Here is an 18027-nt window from a genome sequence, read left to right on the forward strand (position 1 = left end):
TATTTTGTTTCTTTCTCCCCACTAAATTATGTGCTTCTTGAGCTCAGGCATGGGATACGGCATCAACCTCTTGGTAAATATTGCCAGGACTTAAGTGACTTCCGTGCCTTAATTTTTACTGCTTGGTATATCACCGTAATAACGAAATGGGAAGTAGTGGTAATCTCCATAGTAAGCTACATTGATAACCACACCTTTTTAGTAGCTCCCACAGAATTGCCAAATTATTGATTTGACCCTGCTGATATGATAAGATAAAGATGAATAACCTTCTCTCTCCTGTCTCACTTTTCTAGTGTGAAGAGTGGCCAGATTCGGAATCTGGAGTCTGCCCGTGTCTCAATGGTTGGCCAAGTCAAACAGTAGGTTTTATTTTTCCTCCCTTGCGCTGGTTAGAGGCTGAAACATAATGAGGAATTATATATTGCTTTTTTGGTCATACATCTATATTCACCATGTTGGTGGATACCTTCATTATTTTAGATAATTTTTATAAGAGAACTCAGTTTGGCCAGTTGTATAGATTTTCTCTTCTTTTTTTTTGCAGAAATCCCAAAGCCAAATAATGTCTTCTATATCAGCAGTCTCCAACCTTTTTGGCACCAAGAACTGGTTTCATGGAAGACAATGTTTCCATGGACTGGGGGGCGAGGGGGGATAGTTTGGGGATTATTCAAGCACATTACACTTATTGTGTACTTTATTTCTATTATTATTACATCAGCTCCACCTCAGATCATCAGGCATATTAGATCCTGGAGGTCAGGGACCCCTGTTCTATATAATAATGAATTACCTTATTAGCACAACTATAGGTGTTGAAAGATGAAGAATACCAGAGAAAGGGCATTAAGTGTTCACTCTGGTGCTGGCAGCCATGGTTTCATTCTGGTAACAGTCTCCTTCTAAGCCAAACCTAGTTGTGAGGAAATCACGTTACAAAAAGCTTTGGCATAGCCTGAGTGAAAGTCAGATCTTAAGGATGAGCTAAGATTATTTATTATTTAACTTCTCTGGTGGCTTAGATGGTAAAGAATCTGCCTGCAATGTGGGAGACCTGGGTTTGATCCCTGGGTTGGGGAGATCCCCTGGAGAAGGAAATGACAACCCACTCCAGTATTCTTGCCTGGAGAATTCCATGGACAGAGAAGAGCTGGGCGGGCTATAGTCCATGGGATCACAAAGAGTTGGGCATGACTGAGCAACTAACACTTGACTTCAAAAGATTATTTAGTCCAGTTGATCCTCCTAGATAGGGTTACATGAGTCCTGGGTATTGCTGTGTAGTCACAAAATAAACTTCAGGTGAATTGGGAAAAGGTTGCCCACCAGGACAGACAGGGAGTACAAGGGTTGATGAAAATGATAATGGCATTATTAAATGCCTGCTCTTTGCTAGGCATTTTGCAAGGCATTTTATATACGCTATGTAATTTTAAAACCTTGTATAATGGAAAATTCTCTAACATACACAAGTCAAATAATAGAATGATCCTAATGTACCCATTACCCACCTTCAACAGTTATGAACTCATGTTTCATCTGTGCCCCTATTTATTTCCCCTGAGGACAAAATATTTTGAAAAAAATTTCAGATATAATTTCCTTTGCAAAATTTTAGTATGCTCTAAAAGGTAAGGATACTTTAAGCACAGTCACAAGACCAATATCACACCTAAAAAAATGAACAAGTCCTTAATATCATCAGATGTCTTTAGTATCTACTTATCTGATTGTCTTAATTTTTTTTTTAGTTCAAACCAGAACTATAATAGGAATTTATACATAGCAATTCATTGATAAATCTCTTAAGTATATTTTAATCTGTAGGCTACCCTTCTGTCTCTCTTTTTCCCCTGGCAACTTATTTGTTGAGGAAACCTGGTTGTTTGCTCTGTAGAATCTCCCACAATCTGGATTTGCTGATTGATTCCTCAAGGTGTAATTTAACATGTTCCTTTATGCCTTGTGTTTTCTGCAAATTGTTAGTTAGGTCAGAGGTTTGATCAAATTCAGATTTGTTTGTTGTTATTTTGGTTTTTTATTTGTTCACAAAGAATCCACCTGCAACGCAGGAGATGTGTGCTGGAGACTTGGGTTCAATCCCTGGGTTGGGAAGATCCCCTGGAGAAGGAAATGGCAACCCGCTCCAGTATTCTTGCCTGGGAAATACCATGGACAGAGGAGCCTGGTGGGCTACAGTCCATGGGGTCACAATAGTCAGATAAAACTAAACAACTAAATAGCAACAGCAATAGGTGATGTTGTGTACTGCTATCAGGAAGCACATAATGTCTGGTTGTCTTTTTTTTTTTTTTCCATTCATTCATTTCATTCATTCATTTGCACTATCTCATTTAATCCTTACAATACCTCTTCAAGGTAACTGTTGTTTTATATGGGAGGAAATGGAAGTTCAGAAAGGTAAAGTGACTTTCCCAGGATCACATAGCTAATGAATGATAGAACTCATATTCTTAGAACTCAAACTCCTATGTGTTTGACTTTAAGGCCTACATGATGGATTTTATATCCAAAAGAGCAGTTTAAGTAGTTTAATATCTGGCAGGCACAATGCAGAGGCTTTAAATAAGCTGTGAGACTGCTCATTTTTCAATGCTTGAATATTTTGAGATCTGATTTAAGCAGTGAAGAGTTACATAGCTTGTATTCAGGTAGTTCAGTTATCTTTACATTTTTACTTCAAGTGATGTTTTCTCTAAATAGGTAAAACTATGTATGTAAAAAATCTGCATTTTAATTGTCATTTAGATACCCACTGGAACCTTCCTGCCCTTCTTGATCTAGTTATAATTCCCTTAAACCTCCCAATTTACTGCTGTGGAAGCCCAAAGCACATATTGTTTCGTTAATACTTTGACCTAATTGTGAAACTTGACACCTCACGCTCCTAAGAAAACTCCCACCTAACAAAATACTTGTGAACATATACATCACTGAAGGTTTGGTAGAGAAGACAGAAGTGACCATTCTTAAAAAATCTATAACCGAAGTTTGACTGACCCTTCAATTTGTACCAGTCTCTCTTTACCTTGCTTGTTCTCTCTCCTCGTCTCCCTTCTCCTTTTTCAAGGGCAATATGACAAATTATCATGAAGAACAGACCTTGGCCCTAGCTGCTACCTAGGCTCTTGAGGTTTTACTTTTAACACCTGTCAATGTATTTTTGTTCAAGGAGTTCTCCTTAAAAGAAATTATGGTACCAGCTGTACCTGTAATAATTTTTCTACCTAATTATATAAAATAAAGAGATATTATTTTTAGATGAAAAACAACAATAACTGGTTGGATCAGATGCACTAATCTCTAAGGTTTATCTGGCGTTGGTTATTGTAATTGCCAGTTTCTGTCAGCTAATTAAAAGTGGGGGCCTTTTACCAATCTGTTTCAGCCTTGTTGTACTATAAACAGGGTACAGTAGAAAAACATCATGCTTTATAATTGGGCCTGGATCTGCCTCCAGCCTCATCCACTCATGAGCTAAGTGATCCTGGACAATTTTTTAACTCTTCAGAGCTATTTTAAGGGATTGCTATGAGGATTATATAAGATAATGCCAATGAAACTCTTGTCACCGTGCCTCAGGAAATGGTTACTACCTTCTGTGGGTCAATAGTAGCTCAGACGATAAAGCATCTGCCTGCAATGCAGGAGACCTGGGTTCAATCCCTGGGTGGGGAAGATCCCCTGGAGAAGGAAATGGCAACCCACTCCAGTGTTCTTGACTGGAGAACCCCGTGGACCATGGATTGTGGATCATGGATTGGCAGGTCACAGTCCTTTGGGTCACAAAGAGTTGGACATGACTAAGTGACAAAACATGCATTGGTGCAAGAACCAGAAACCAGCCCTTGGAGTATAGTCAAATGTTGGTCATGACCTTCCACAGCCCTGGTCTACTTTTGTATACTTTTAAATGCACATTTTTCACACCCTCCTCCCAGAACATTGTTAAGTTTTAACTAGTATTTGATTATAAAAAGCCAAAAATATCAGCTTCTCTAAGGTAATTTATGTATAGAAGAGAGGTATGTGATAGCACTTTTTTTTTGTAATACCTAGGTGTGAAGGAATTACAAGTCCAGAAGGCTCAAAGTCTATAGTGGAAGGAATCATAGAGGAAGAAGAAGAAGACGAAGAAGGAAGTGAGTCAGTAAACAAGAGGAAAAAGGAAGATGACATGGAGGTGAGTGAAAGTCAGTATTCTTAGAAGGATGGGATAGTGTGTAAGGTGGGGAAAGAAAGGTGACATTCATTAGATATTTTAAGGGACAAAGATACTATCATAATAGATACTTAGATTAACTGTAAGATATAAAGCACTTCTTTTTTCTTTTTACAATCCAGGTCTTTATTTTTACACCCAGAATGCCATGAACATAGGGAATGGGCTTCAGGAGTTCATGCTCCTTTCCATTGGTCCTCATTAAGTGTGCTTCTCTGGGTGGAGCAGGCTGGTGCTTCAGCTGAACCCAAGGCCCTTTCTCTTTGATTTCCTTCTTTTTCTGATCATTTCCTTCACACATTTCAGGAAGCTGTCAGCTCTTAGAGTGCCTGATATGCTCCATATGCACATTAATTCTCTTGGCAAGAATCTTGCCCTTGTTTATTTACAATGATGCCAACAGCATGCTGGATAACCCTGTAGACTCTCCCAGTTTTGCTCTGGTAACATTTGTTGGGCATTCCTTTTGAACAGTACCCATTCCCTTGATATCTGTAGTATCACCCTTCATGTAGATTTGCGTATATGTGGCCAAAGGAACAACTCCAAGTTTTCTAAAAGGCCTAGAGAACATGTAGCAGGTGCCCCTTCTTTCTTTTTGTGTTGGTCATTTTGGCGAATTACTAGAAGATGGTGGTTCTGGCTGAAAGCATAAAGCACTTCTTGATAACTCGGACAAATTGGAACATAAAACTCACAGTATTACCCTGCCCTCAGGAGAACTGCTCTCTCATCAGGCTCTTTCTCACCTCCACTTCTGTTCCTGTGGTTTATCTCATGAAAAAATCCCATTTCCTACCATCAGTCTACACAGAACCAATCAGATCCTATCCATCTTTCAGGGTGTATCTCCTTGGGAAGCTTTCCGACCTCAGTTTATATTAGTCCCTCTGCAGTATAGCACTGAGAGTCTGTAGGACACAACTCAGCACTTTCTTTTCTGAACTTGTGACTGCCATAGAACTGATTTTCTTAAGCCACACTCACAATATATGGTTTTCTAATAGTTATCCCTATAATACAGGTTCAGTGTCCTCTAATAACAAGCATTGTCTCCCCCCAAAAATAACCTATGTATTTGGAGGGGGGGAACTGATGATATGTGTGAATTTCCCTCAACATAGAGCTTAAGGTTGTGTGCATAGTAAGTGTTCTGTGACAACTTGCTGAGCAACTGATTTGAGGATGGTAGTGGGAAGGGGTGCTTTTTCTGATAAGTGATTAGTGAGTGTGAGCCACAGACTTTCAGGGGTGGATTATGAATATCTTAATGACAGGGAATGGACTCTGTGTACACCACATATTCCTTTGCATTTGGAGATGCTGGTGTCAGCAAGGAGGAGAATACATTTTTTAAAACAGTATTTTTAATTTAGTGAGGCTCTTCTTGTCATCTTTAAGATAATACTTTGTACCTTTTTGGAGTTCACAAAATTATGAATAAGGTGTGATCAGTTTGCTCTCCCACAGTCTGTGTGATGAGGAGAGAGCTTTTCTCACCTGTTAACAGTGTAGAAACAGACTCAAGAGATGAAGAGACTTGTCCAAGGTAATCAAATAGTGTTTAGTGGATTTGAGACTCTGATACAAATCGTCAGTTACTTTTTCCCTTTTGTGTGCTAGGATCTATACTGAATGATTCACATTAACAACTCTAGTTCTCATTTTGGCTCTGCATTGTAAATATTAACAGTTTTGCAACTCAGATGCAGATACTTGCCTATGGTCACATGTAAATGTTAGTATTAAAACACATCCAGATCCTCTGATTTTTAATTCCAGCTCATTTTTTTCTTATCATTTTTATAGACCCTAATATATGGGGTTTTATGAACTCCAGCAGTTCTGTTAGGAGGGCAAACTGAGGCACATCAATCAGTGAGGAACTTAGCTAGACAGTCTCCGCCTGAGGGAGGACACAGAGAAACCCCTGGAGTCACAGCTTCTTGCAGCTAGTGGATAAGTCCTGGAAATCTAATGCACAGCGTAGTAATTATAGGCAACAATACTGTATGATAAACTTCAGAGTTGCTAAGCAACTAGATCTTAACTGTTCCCACCACAGATAAATGATAATTATGTGACATGGTAGGGGTGGTTACCACGCTATGGTGGTAATCACTACAGTGTATACATGTGTCAAATTAACATGTTGTACACCTTCAACACTGTTGTATGTCACTGATATTGCAATAAAGGAAAAATAAATAAAAATGATGGAGATAATGTTAGTAATGCCAATTAAATGTAGCAACAGCAACAGAAAAAACCAGGCACAGCTTCTTAGGGGCATCTCTGTTTAGCACAGTATAAAAAGTTGTGTTTGAAATGGCCCTGAGACATACATAAGAGGTCAGTGGCATCCATTCTGTTCTGTAAAAGAAAACAAGCTATACATTTTTATTGGGGATGAGCGGACTCTAATATATAATGGTTAAAATACAGGGAAAAAAAGGGAAAACATTATTTTGGTTCTTGAATAAGCTTCAGTTGTCCAAGAGATGTTTCTTTATGCATAAATCTCTTTTTTAAAACTGCTTTATTGAAAAGTTTGTAAGAACCTACAACTTTATTTTATAGTTGTAGGTTCTTATTATATTTAGGTTTTAATCCATTTGAGTTCATTTTTATATATTATCCAACTTCATTCTTTTGCATGTGGGTATTCAGTTTCCCCAGCACTGTTTTTTGAAAAAACTGTCATTTCCCCATTGAATGGTCTCAGTATCTTTATCAAAGCTCACTTCACCATATATGTGAGGTTTATTTCTGGGTTCTTGAGCTTGTTCCATTGCTCTATTTGTCTATCTTTATACCAGTACTGTGCTGTTTTGATTACTGTAACTTTGTAATATATTTTGAAATAGAGTATGAGTCCTCCAGTTTTGTTCATCTTTATTAAAATTGTTTTGGTGTTTGGGATCCCTTAATATCCATATGAATTTTATGGATAAATTAATAAATATTAATCCCTTAATATTCCATATGAATTTTAGGATAAATTTTTCTATTTTTGCAAACAATGCCATTGGGATTTTGAAAGTGATTGTGTTAAATCTACAAATCACTTTGGGTAACATGAACATCTTAACCATCTGGTGATCATTAACACAATATATGCTGTCTCATGTTCACTTCTAGATTTTCATATTGTGGTTGATGTGGTATTCCAGTTACTTATTTCAGTTATAATATTTCAAAATTTACATGATGCAAAAAAGTATAGAGAACATTTTATTTGTTCAGCTTGTATTTAATGAGCACATACTCTGTGCCATCTACTTTATATTGAGATTTAACAGATTTTGTTATATTTGGTCATTTCCTTTTTAAAATTACTATTTAAATTATATATAAATTACTGTTTATATAAACATACATATGGAGAAGGAAACGGCAACCCACTCTAGTATTCTTGCCTGGAGAATTCCATGGACAGAGAAGCCTGGTGGGCTATAGTCCATGAGGTTGCAAAGAGTCAGACACAACTGAGCATGCTCACACACTAGCATAATGTTTACATCGTATCATTGTCATATATAAAAATAAAAGAAAAAATATTTTATCAACGTATTTTCAGTTTTCCCTTCTAGTTCATTCTCAAAGCATACCATATTTTTCCAGTAGTAATCCTAACTTAGGTGACATGTTGTACTCTGCTTCTTTCACTTAATGTTATGTCATAAGCGTTTTTCCATACTGCAGTGTGTTTTTTGTAGTTATTCTTTTGATAATGTGTTATTACCAGATGAGTATAAGAAGCTCAATCTTGGCTGTACCAGTTTACTAGCGTTGTGATCTTAAGAAAGTTTCCTAGGTTCACTGAAACTAATAAAAGCAAAAAGTATACTTCTAATCATCTAAACATGCAAGTACAACAATAACTTATGTCACAAGGCTGTTATAAGGATTAAATGTATATTAAAATGTCTGGGACATGGTAAGCCCTTAATATGTGCTAGTTTCTTTCCCTTTCCTTTTCCCAAGGACCTAGTTTTTATCCTGTTCCTCCTGGGGTTGCCCTCAGAGACTCAAAACTTGCTCTTACTCTTCTAGACCAAGAAAGACCATCCATACACTTGGAGAATTGAACTGGCAAAAACAGAAAAATACTGGGATGGCTGGTTCCGAGGCTTATCCAATCTCTTTCTTAGTTGTCCTATTCCTAAATTGTTGCTCCTGGCTGGTAAGTGTGCATGTGTATGTATTAGTCAGCCTGGGATGCCATAACAAAATACTGGGTGGCTTAAACAATTCTGGAAGCTGTAAGTCTGAAATAAGGGTTCCAGCCTGTCAAGTTCTGCTGAGAGCTTTCTTACTGGCTTGCAAACAACCACCTTCTCACTATGTTCTTATGTGGCAGAGTGTGTGAGAGCAGGCTGTCTGGTGTTTATTCTTATAAGGACACTAATCTTGTCTTATGAGGGCCCTACCTTTGTGACCACATTTAACCTTAATTACTTCCTCCTTTAACCTTAATTACCTTCATATCGCCAAATGTGGTCCGATTGTGAATTAGGGTTTCATCATATAAATTTTTTTTGGGGGGGGGGGGGCACAAGTCAGTCCCTAGCAGCGTATGTATATTGTCATCTCAGTTATGTCTTTGTTAAAAGCGTTTACCATACGGGTAGTGACTTCCAAAGTGAAATACCATCCTTACTCATTTGTGCCCTTTCTCCTTCCTTTGACAAATCCATAACTAACTAAGCATGAGCATCCACCAGGGATGACCTAATTCTGGCCTGGTCTCTGTACCTGGTCAAACCCAAGTCCTTCTCCTTGAGTGGTATAAGGATATTCTGAGTAAAAAGGAAATTTAAAAAGTAAAACCTGTTTTCAGAAAGCAGCTTAAACAAGCAAAGTGATTATGAGGAACCTCAGCCTTGAAAGCTTCATGTGGTGAGACTATACCCTCAAGAAGTTAGGATTGGCATTAACATGAATTGAGAATGTCATCATGTTTACCACTTTGTAACAATTTTTACTTCATAACAGCAAAACCTATTTCATACAGCCTTTTCAAGTAAGTTACTTGTGGATTCTCTTATTTTATTCTAGGTGTTGATAGATTGGATAAAGATCTGACTATAGGCCAAATGCAAGGTAAGTTATGAAGAAATTACATTCCTAGGTCCCCTGAGGGCAGAGAAATGGGCAAAGTCATGTGGAAATTTTCTGTCTGAAAATGGGAATTATATTACCACATAGACCTCAGAATTGTAAGAATTAAAGTGATGCAGTGTCTTTGAAAGGGGCATTATAAAGTACTGTGTGCAGATATATTATGAAAGGAGATATTCTGAATACTGGTCAGTATTTTTATCATTGTTAGAACTCTTAGGAAAGGGAAAGGTCCAAGATAGCCCAGATACAAAAAGATACAAGTTCTGTTTAGAAGACAACATGATGAGGTGGTAAAAGCAAGGGCTCTGCGGTTGGGAGAACTGTGTTTGAGTCCTATTTCTTTCCTACTAATTTTTTTTCACCCTGGGCAAGTTACTTGACCTGCCTTAGCTTTAATTTTCTCAATCTGTAGAATGAGAAAATTGATGGCAGCCTCACAGGGATTGTGAGGTGTAATGAGTAGGAAAGTGACATGTGCTCTGGTTCAGGTGTGTTGGCCAGGTGACTGGAGGCAGTGGAACCAATTTCATGGAAGCTCTTGGCTTTAGTACAGATGAAAGGCTTGGTGAAGGTGAAGTCAATAGGCATTGGCAACTTTGGGTTATAAGAAAAAAGGTGCCAACTCCAGGGCCAAGGTTAAGCAGATTCTGTTCTTGACTTTCCTTCTTTTCTACTTACTCTCCCTGGGCAATGTCATGGTTCCCATTTACACCCTGATAACTCACAAAGCTAAACCTCAGACTCGTCTCATTCCTCTCTCCCGAGGTCCAGACCTGGACCATGTATCAAACCTGCTGGACATCTCTGCTTGGATGTCTCATGGCCTTGATGACGAGGGGTGGGTTTCATATTCTTTGGTCTCCTTAGAGATCTTGCTTTATCAGTCATCTCTGTCCACTCTTAATAAAATGATCACATTTGTTTGAGCTTACAGTGTTATACAAGACAGTGTGAAAAAGTGTTTAGTAAACTGTCTGGAACATAGTTAAGCACTCAGATGGTAACTTATTATTGTAATAATAAATCTCAAAATCTTTAATTTACAAATCCCTTAATGATAAGGCCCCTGCTTACATCTCCAGCCTCATTGTTAACTCTCATGAGCACCATGCCAAAGTTTATCTTCTCAGGCAGGAGCAAATACCATTTCATCCTCCGTTTCTTTGTGTAAGTTACTTTTTCTATGTGGGAAGCCTTCCTGGATCCCTGTTTTATTGCAAAGGCCCAATTCCTGTGTTTTTCCAGTTCCATGTGCTTAGTGTTATCCTAAGCTGCATTAAAATCTGAGTTTTATGTTTTGCTCTCCCACTAGACTATAGCGTAAACAGGAACTGTTTCTTTCTATGTGTCTGGCCCAAAGTAAATGCATATTAAGTAGGTGCAGAAGGAAGAAGTGAAAGGAAATGATTTGCTCAAGGTTACAATGTCAGGTATTACCATCTTCCTCACAGGCTTGTTAACTGGGTCCAGACTGTTGGGGTGGGGTGATGGGGAGGTCCTGGCCTGCTAGCGTGACCTGTGAGGCTGCAGAGACGGTAAGGAGAGGACCATTTCAGTCCTTGAGGTGGCTTTGGTTTATATCTTCCCCAGGGAAGTTCCAGATGCAGGTCCTGCCCCAGTGTGGCCACGCGGTCCATGAGGATGCTCCAGACAAGGTGAGCGTGGTGCTGGATGCCTGTAAAAGGGCCACTGTGAGAATAACTGTGGATCTCACAGAAGACAGCATGAGCCCCTGAGTCAGCCTGTGTTGCCTGCAGCAGCTGCTGTGGGGCCTACACACATGCAATTCCACCAGCCCCCCAGCCCTCTCCCTGACAGCTGCTTTTGGTCTTACCTTTCTGTGTACGGGCTGAGGAGCTACTGGCGCCCTGCTGTTTTACCCAGGGCCCTGTGGTTAAGATGGAGAAGGGAATAGCAACCCACTCCAGTATTCTTGCTTGGAGAATCCCATGGACAGAGAGGAGCCTCCTCCATGGGGTCGCAAAGAGTCGGACACAATTGAGCGACTGACACACTGTGGTTAAGATTGTAAGCTGTACTTCTCCATTATCCGCAAAAGCCAGATGGAAGAAGGAATAACTGTGGTAGACACTGCTCCCTAAAATACACGCATAGTTAGGAATTAATATGTGCTCCTCCTTTAGGAAAAAAGTGCTTTGTAACTCTACAGGGATTATTAAGCCTTCACATCATTCCTCTTGACTTTTCTGGAGCCATCCCTGCAGGACTCAAGTCCTTTTGCTTTCAGGCTTCCCAGAACTGCAGGACCATGAGTCCAGTATAACGCCTTAACTTCCAACAGAAGCCCATAGGACCTCCAAGGCTGAACCCTGTAGCTACCCTTAACATGGCCTGGAATATCTCTCCCTTTTCCAGGTAGCTGAAGCTGTTGCCACTTTCCTGATTCGGCACAGGTTTGCAGAGCCTATCGGTGGATTCCAGTGGTAAGGAAGTACAAAGATTTAAAGAGCCCAGCAATACCCCAACAAAGAGATATTTGCAAGGTTGTAAATATCTCTGCCTTACCCCTGCCTGGTTTAGGTCACCATGCCTTTCTTCTTCCTCCTCAACACAGAGCCCAGCGTGTGTGTTTCTGCAAAGCTGTGGTTAGTTCTTTCCGTGTGCTCTGGTCCAGTGAGTTGTTGCTAAACTGACATTAAACGGTGCCTAGTCCCCTACCCCCTTTGTGATGTGTACTTTTTCTTGAGATGCCCCTTCCTGTGGAGGCTGGGATGGGAATTGTCCATTTCCGGGCTCTTAGAAAAATTCTATATGCCTTCTCCTGCCCTGCTGTCGAGGAAGGTGAGGCAGACCTTGAGGCTATGTAGAGATCTGGAGCAGGGTTTCCAACCTCAGCACTGTTAACATTTGAGGCAGGTAATCCTTTGTGGTGGTGGGGCTCTTCTGTGCACTGTAGCATGATGAACAATATCCCTGGACTTTACATACTAGGAACCAGTGGCACCCTCTCAACACACACAGTTGTGACAAGCAAAAATGTTCCTAGATTTTACCTAATGTCTTAAGGGAGGCAAAGTCATTCCCATTTGGGAATCACTGGTCCAGAGGAAAAAGGACGCCTCTCATCTTAGGAAATTGTTTGTCGGATTAGGAGACACAGTAGATTTCTTTGAGGAGGAGGAGGAAGAGAGGCGTGGTGACCCAAACCACATGGTCCTGGTCTCACCTCAAGGAGCTCCCAGTCTTTGCTGCAGAAGGCCCCATCCTCACAGAGCCCCACAGGCCATATGAAGAGTCATGCCTGCCAGTTGGAAAATCTCTTTTCTGATTCTAATGATGTTCCAAGGGAACTTGTTCCCCACCCTGAGAAAGTTTGAAGGAAAAATGTTGAAGAAATAAATACAGTTTCTACATCAGGGAGTTCTGAATGCCAGGGCCTAAGCAGTGTGGATGACAGAGCAAGGTGGGCATTGAAAATGATGACAGGAGCCTGGTACAGTGAGCCACAGTGATTCCCTGATGTCAAACCATCCCTCAAGCAACTGGCCATTGATGGATCCCAGGAATCAACAATAAAGACTTAGTTTCTCTCAGGAAGCAGTGTCCGGGGGCCCTGGCCCATTTGGAGCTGTGGTCAGATCAGCTGTACACTGAGAGCACACCCTGTGTCTAGCCCTGGATGGGGCTGAGAAGAGGTGGCGAGATCTGCAAAGGCCTTGGTGATCATTAGGGAGGGCTTCCTGGATGAGACAGGGTAAGCGGGGTAAGCTAGTGACAGTCACATTTGTTTTCCATTCTCTTTCCACTCTTCACAGTGTGTTTCCTGGCTGTTAGTGACCTGCTCTCCTTTCCTCCCTCAACACTGAGCTCTGTTGTAAATACATCGCACCAGAGGCCACTGTGATGCCGCTGTCTCCTCCTCACCATCCCGCCCGACCATGTGACACCGGCTCCCTGTAGACGGGCATCCCCAGATGTACAAACCCTTTCGTGTATTCCTGCCCAAAGCATTGTTTTCCAGGGCCTTTGATCAACATTGGTCTCCCCAGTCTAAGGCTCCCCAGCTCCTCTCCCTTCCCTGTTCAAGGATAGCTCTTGCCTGTCCTCCCTGCCTTGCCTCGGGTGAAGCCTCCGTCAAACCGCCGCCCTGGGCCCTCTTCCTGGCATTCGGTAATGTACCTGGGTCCCCACGTTTGCCCAGGTACAGGAACCTCCGTTCCTTGAGATTGTTCTTGCCATGGTCCTGCCCTGCCTCACAGGCTGGACCATGTGCAAGATGGCCTTGATTTTTCCCTCGTAAATAAAACACCAGTCAGATACCTTTTTAATCCCCGTCTTATTCTTCTAGGCTTGGAAGACCCAGAGAGGTCAGGATTTCATCCTTAGGTAGAGGGGAGGGGTGGTGGATAGCATCACAAGAAACTAGCCTGAAAAATCAGGCTCAGTCAGTCCAAGCACATGGCCTCCCATCTGCGGAGGGCCACGTCCCACTCCCACATGTCTGGGCACCTGCCCTGGGCTGAGGCCAGGCTGCTCCAGGGGCCTCTTGAGCCCTCACCTGCCATAGAGCAAACCAGGTTGACTACAGCCCATGCACAAAGCCACAGGCTAAGGCCCGTGGAGTTGTTTTTAAGAAGCAGATTTAACCATTTTCATAGTTGGTCCCTGGAGGTATGCAGAGTGCCCGCTTGCCTTTTCTAGACCCACAGCTTATCTTAGTCGTTTGTGGTTCCCATGTCACCCTTCATAGAAACAGTACAGTCCAGCATCCTCAACATTTGCCCTTTTCCAGCTGCCTCATCAGAGCACTTCAGCCTCCCTGCTGCCCAGGCACGCCATTTCCAAGGGTAGGGAGGGGCAGTCTCCTGCAGCCCATCTTTTCTGTGACTGTCTTAGGTGATGCGTAGCCCCCTCCACCTTTTGACCCCACAACTTCCTATCCCTATCCTGCTGCAGGGTCCGAAGTCTGGGACCTTCTTTGTTTCTTTGTTATTTATGACCTTGTTTAAAGAAAATAAATAACTCCCAACCTTTAATCTGGTCTTTCTCTATGGAGTTGTCCTTATTTCTGTTGATCTAGGGGTTGGGGACAGTTCATTGGATTTAGTCACCATAGAGCCGCCTGTTTGTTTCCTGTAGCCCATCAACATCTTATGCTCTGCCTGCTCCCCAGAGCCAGAATCCCCATTAGAATGGACAGAGCCAGCCTCCACTGCAGCCAGGGAGAGTAGATTCCAATCCTATCTCTTCCAGTTATGTACTGTGTTGACTTTGGCCTAGAACAGGACAGTCTGTGCACTGTCCACATGACCTTAAGCTCTCAGAGTTTCGCATCTGCTAATGCCCAAAGTTTGTCTACAAGTTCAAGCACCTCCTCAACTCTAGACACAGGTCTGTCTACTTGTCCAGATGACCAAAAGTCACTCACATTGACCATTCCTAAAGTTGACCTTCCCTTCCCCCTAAAACTTGTTCTTTGTCCCATATTTCCTAGCTCAGTAGTGATAGGTTCCACCATCTCTCCGCTGGTCTAAACAAGGCAGCCAAAGTGTCCTTGATGGCTTCCTCTCTTACTCATAACTGCTGTCCATTCTCTGTTCTATGTCTCCTCCTGTCCTTGCCACAGCCCCTCCCCTGGCTATTCTCTACACGTTGTTGGAGTCCTCTTAGCAGGTTTTGGAGCTAGGCTGCCTAAATTAGAACCTAAGGCCCATCCCTTACTGGATGTATGAGATAGCTAAGTACTTTTCTCTCTTTATGCTTTGGTTTCCTCATCTGAAAAATAGAGGTCAACAGTATTTACCCTATAGGGTCTTGAGGACTACACAAGTTAATATAGGTTAACTCTCTCGGTAACTGACGTAGGGTAAGCACCTAATAAATAGTTCCTGTCATGTCACTCCCATATTATAGTTAAGACCTTCTTTACTCAGAGTGGCCTGTGGTCAGTGGCATTAAGTATCATCTGGAAGCTTGTTCAAGATTTTGTCCTTACCCCAGACCTGTTGAGTCAGTGCTGATCTACATTCCAACAAGCACATTATTCTGAGAAGTTCTGGTTTGGATGTTCACTAAATATAGCTGAGTAAAGCCTGAGCTCCCTAGTGGAGAAGAAAAGTCCCTTGTGTGTCCTCTGTGTGCTTCCACCAGGCCCTTCTGGGGGAGGGAGAGGCCTACCAAGGTCTCTTTGCTGGGCTGTTTGCACTCTGTCCACAGGGTGGCAGCATGGTCAAATGTGTGTTTTTCAGGGACACAGCCTTGTTCACCAGGTTAAGTCATAATAGTCATCAAAGTTGAGCAGCTAATTCACTTTACACACAACTATTTAATCCTCATGGCAACCCTATGAGGTAGGTGATGTTGTCATTTGATAGGCAGGCATTAGGTCCAAATTCACTGCCTCCTGGACAATATAGGGGACACTGGGCAGAGGTCATTTTGGTACAGATACCTGGCAAGAGGATGATGATGAGGCTTGATGGATGGAGACTAAGAAACATTCACTTAACTTTATATTAGATACTGTGCTAGTTGCATCTTAATCTTTTGAATCCTTGTGAAGTATGGGCATTATTGTTCCCAATTTATTATTTGTTTTAAAGTTCACATAAATTGTCATTTTTTTAATTTAAGTATATATTTTTTAAAATTTAAGTTGATTTACAATGTGTTAGTTTCAGGTGTAGAGCAAAGTGGTTTAGTTATATATATGTGTTCTTTTTCAGATTCTTTTACATTACAGGTTATTATAAGATATTGAATATAGTTCCCTGTGGTATGCAATAGGTCATTGTTGTTTAACTACTTTATATGTGTATATTTTGTGTATACATTAATCCCAAACTCCTAATTTACCCCTCCCTCGACCTTTCCCTTTTGGAAACCATAAATTTGTTTTTGAAGTCTCTGAGTCTCTGTTTTAAATAAAGTCATTTGTATCATTTTTTTTAGATTCCATATAGAAGTGATATCATATATTTGTCTTTCTCTGTCTCAGTATAATTTCTAGGTCCATCCATGTTGCTGGAGATAGCATTATTTCATTCTTTTTATGGCTAAGTAGTATTCCATTGTGTATACATACACACACACCAAGTCTTTATACATTCATCTGTTGCTGGACATTTAGGTTGCTTCCATGTCTCGGCTACAGTAAATAGTGCTGCAGTGAACACTGGTGTGGCTGCATCTTTCAAATTAAGAGTTTTCGTCTTCTCCAGATACATGCTCAGGAGTGGAATCGCTGCATCATATGGCAACTCTAGTTTTAGTTTTTTAAGGAACTTCCAGGCTGTCTTCCATAGCAGCTGCACCAGTTTACATTCCTACCAACAGTGTAGGAGGGTTCCCTTTTCCAGCATTTCACACCCTTTCTAGCATTTATTATTTGTAGACTTTTTGATGATGGCCATTCTGACTGGTGTGAAGTGATACTTCACTGTAGTTTTGATCTGTATTTCTTGACTAGTTAGTGCGCTGAACATCTTTTCATGTGCCTGTTGGCCCATCTGCATGTCTTTGGAGAACTATTTAGGTTTTCTGCCCATTTTTGGATTGGGTTATTTTGATATTGAGCTATGTGAGTTGTTTGTATATTTTGGAAATTAATTCCTTGTTGTTCACATCATTTGCAAATATTTTCTCCCATTCTGTAGGTTGTCCTTTCATTTTGTTTATGCTGTACTTTGCTGTGCAAAAGCTTTTAAGTTTAATTAGGTCCTATTTGTTTATTTTTGCTTTTATTTCTATTACTTTAGGCAACAGATCCAAAAAAATATTGCTGTGATTATATGTCAAAGAATGTTCTATGTTTTCCTACAGAGATTTTTATAGTATCTAGTCTTTTTTTAAATAATTTTACTTATTTGTTATTTTTGTGCTGGATCTTCATTGCTGCACAGGCTTTTCTTCAGTTGTGGAGAGCAGGGGCTACTCTCGAGTTGCAGTGCGTGGGCTTCTCATTACAGTAGCTTCTCCTGTTGTGGAGCATAGGCTCAGTAGTTGTGGTACATGGGTTTAGTTGCTCCACAATATGTGGGATCTTCTCGGACCAGGGATCGAACCTGAGTCTCCTGTGTTGGCAGGCGGATTCTTTACCACTGAGCCACCAGGGAAGCCCAGTATCTGGTCTTATATTTAGGTCTTTAATCCATCCTGAGTTTATTTTATTGGGTCTTTAATCCACTTTAAGATGTTAGAGAATGTTCTAATTGCAGTCTTTTACATGTAGCTATCCAGTTTTCCCCCAATTTAAAGGCAAAGAAACTGAATTTCAGAGATGTGAAATGACTTGCTCACAGACATGGCTAGGAGGTGGCAGCATCTTTGAGTATTCCACTATATCCTTGTAGAGAAGAGACCATTCATATCTTCACATAACGTATTCTTTTTTTTTAATTGAAGGGTAATTGCTTTATTGTATTGTGTTGGTTTCCACATAATGTACTGTTAAGGAGCACCTGCTATGCGCTGGATGTAGCATCCTTGTGAAGACTGCAGATCAGCACCCCAAACTCAGGAAGAGAATAAAGGAGACCCTTGGACCCTTTGAATGAAGGATTTCCACAAGGCCAGAAGGAACATATTTGGGTCAAACCAGAGGCCAATCTGTCAGACACATACATTAAAGAATGTCCAAGGAGAACTTCCTGAAAGAAGAAGGTGGGCAAATGGGGTAGACACAGATCTAATGT

The 18027-nt window shown here is 41.0% G+C and overlaps 2 protein-coding genes across 4 annotated transcripts in view; one reads left to right on the forward strand and one right to left on the reverse strand.

Moving 5' to 3' along the window:
- PPME1 (protein phosphatase methylesterase 1) overlaps window positions 1–14370 on the forward strand; it is a 50125-nt gene extending 35755 nt beyond the window's left edge. The window contains exons 8-14 of one of the 3 annotated variants that reach the window (XM_061150106.1): window positions 297–362; window positions 4084–4207; window positions 8303–8432; window positions 9308–9352; window positions 10964–11028; window positions 11750–11817; window positions 11915–12051. In XM_061150106.1, coding sequence (XP_061006089.1) covers window positions 297–362; window positions 4084–4207; window positions 8303–8432; window positions 9308–9352; window positions 10964–11028; window positions 11750–11817; window positions 11915–11984 — 568 coding nt within the window. In that variant the 3' untranslated portion in view covers window positions 11985–12051. Of the gene's footprint in view, window positions 1–296; window positions 363–4083; window positions 4208–8302; window positions 8433–9307; window positions 9353–10963; window positions 11029–11749; window positions 11818–11914; window positions 12052–13149 lie in introns of those variants that run through there. The other 2 variants (XM_061150114.1, XM_061150121.1) reach the window with 2 other exon arrangements.
- P4HA3 (prolyl 4-hydroxylase subunit alpha 3) overlaps window positions 11148–18027 on the reverse strand; it is a 51378-nt gene continuing 44498 nt past the window's right edge. Inside the window, exon 14 of the transcript XR_009694048.1 lies at window positions 11148–11471. The gene's annotated coding sequence lies outside the window, so the exon portion shown is untranslated. The remainder of the gene's footprint in view (window positions 11472–18027) is intronic.

This window comes from Dama dama, chromosome 1 (genome assembly GCF_033118175.1).
Source record: "Dama dama isolate Ldn47 chromosome 1, ASM3311817v1, whole genome shotgun sequence".
Classification (NCBI taxonomy): Eukaryota; Metazoa; Chordata; class Mammalia; order Artiodactyla; family Cervidae; genus Dama; species Dama dama.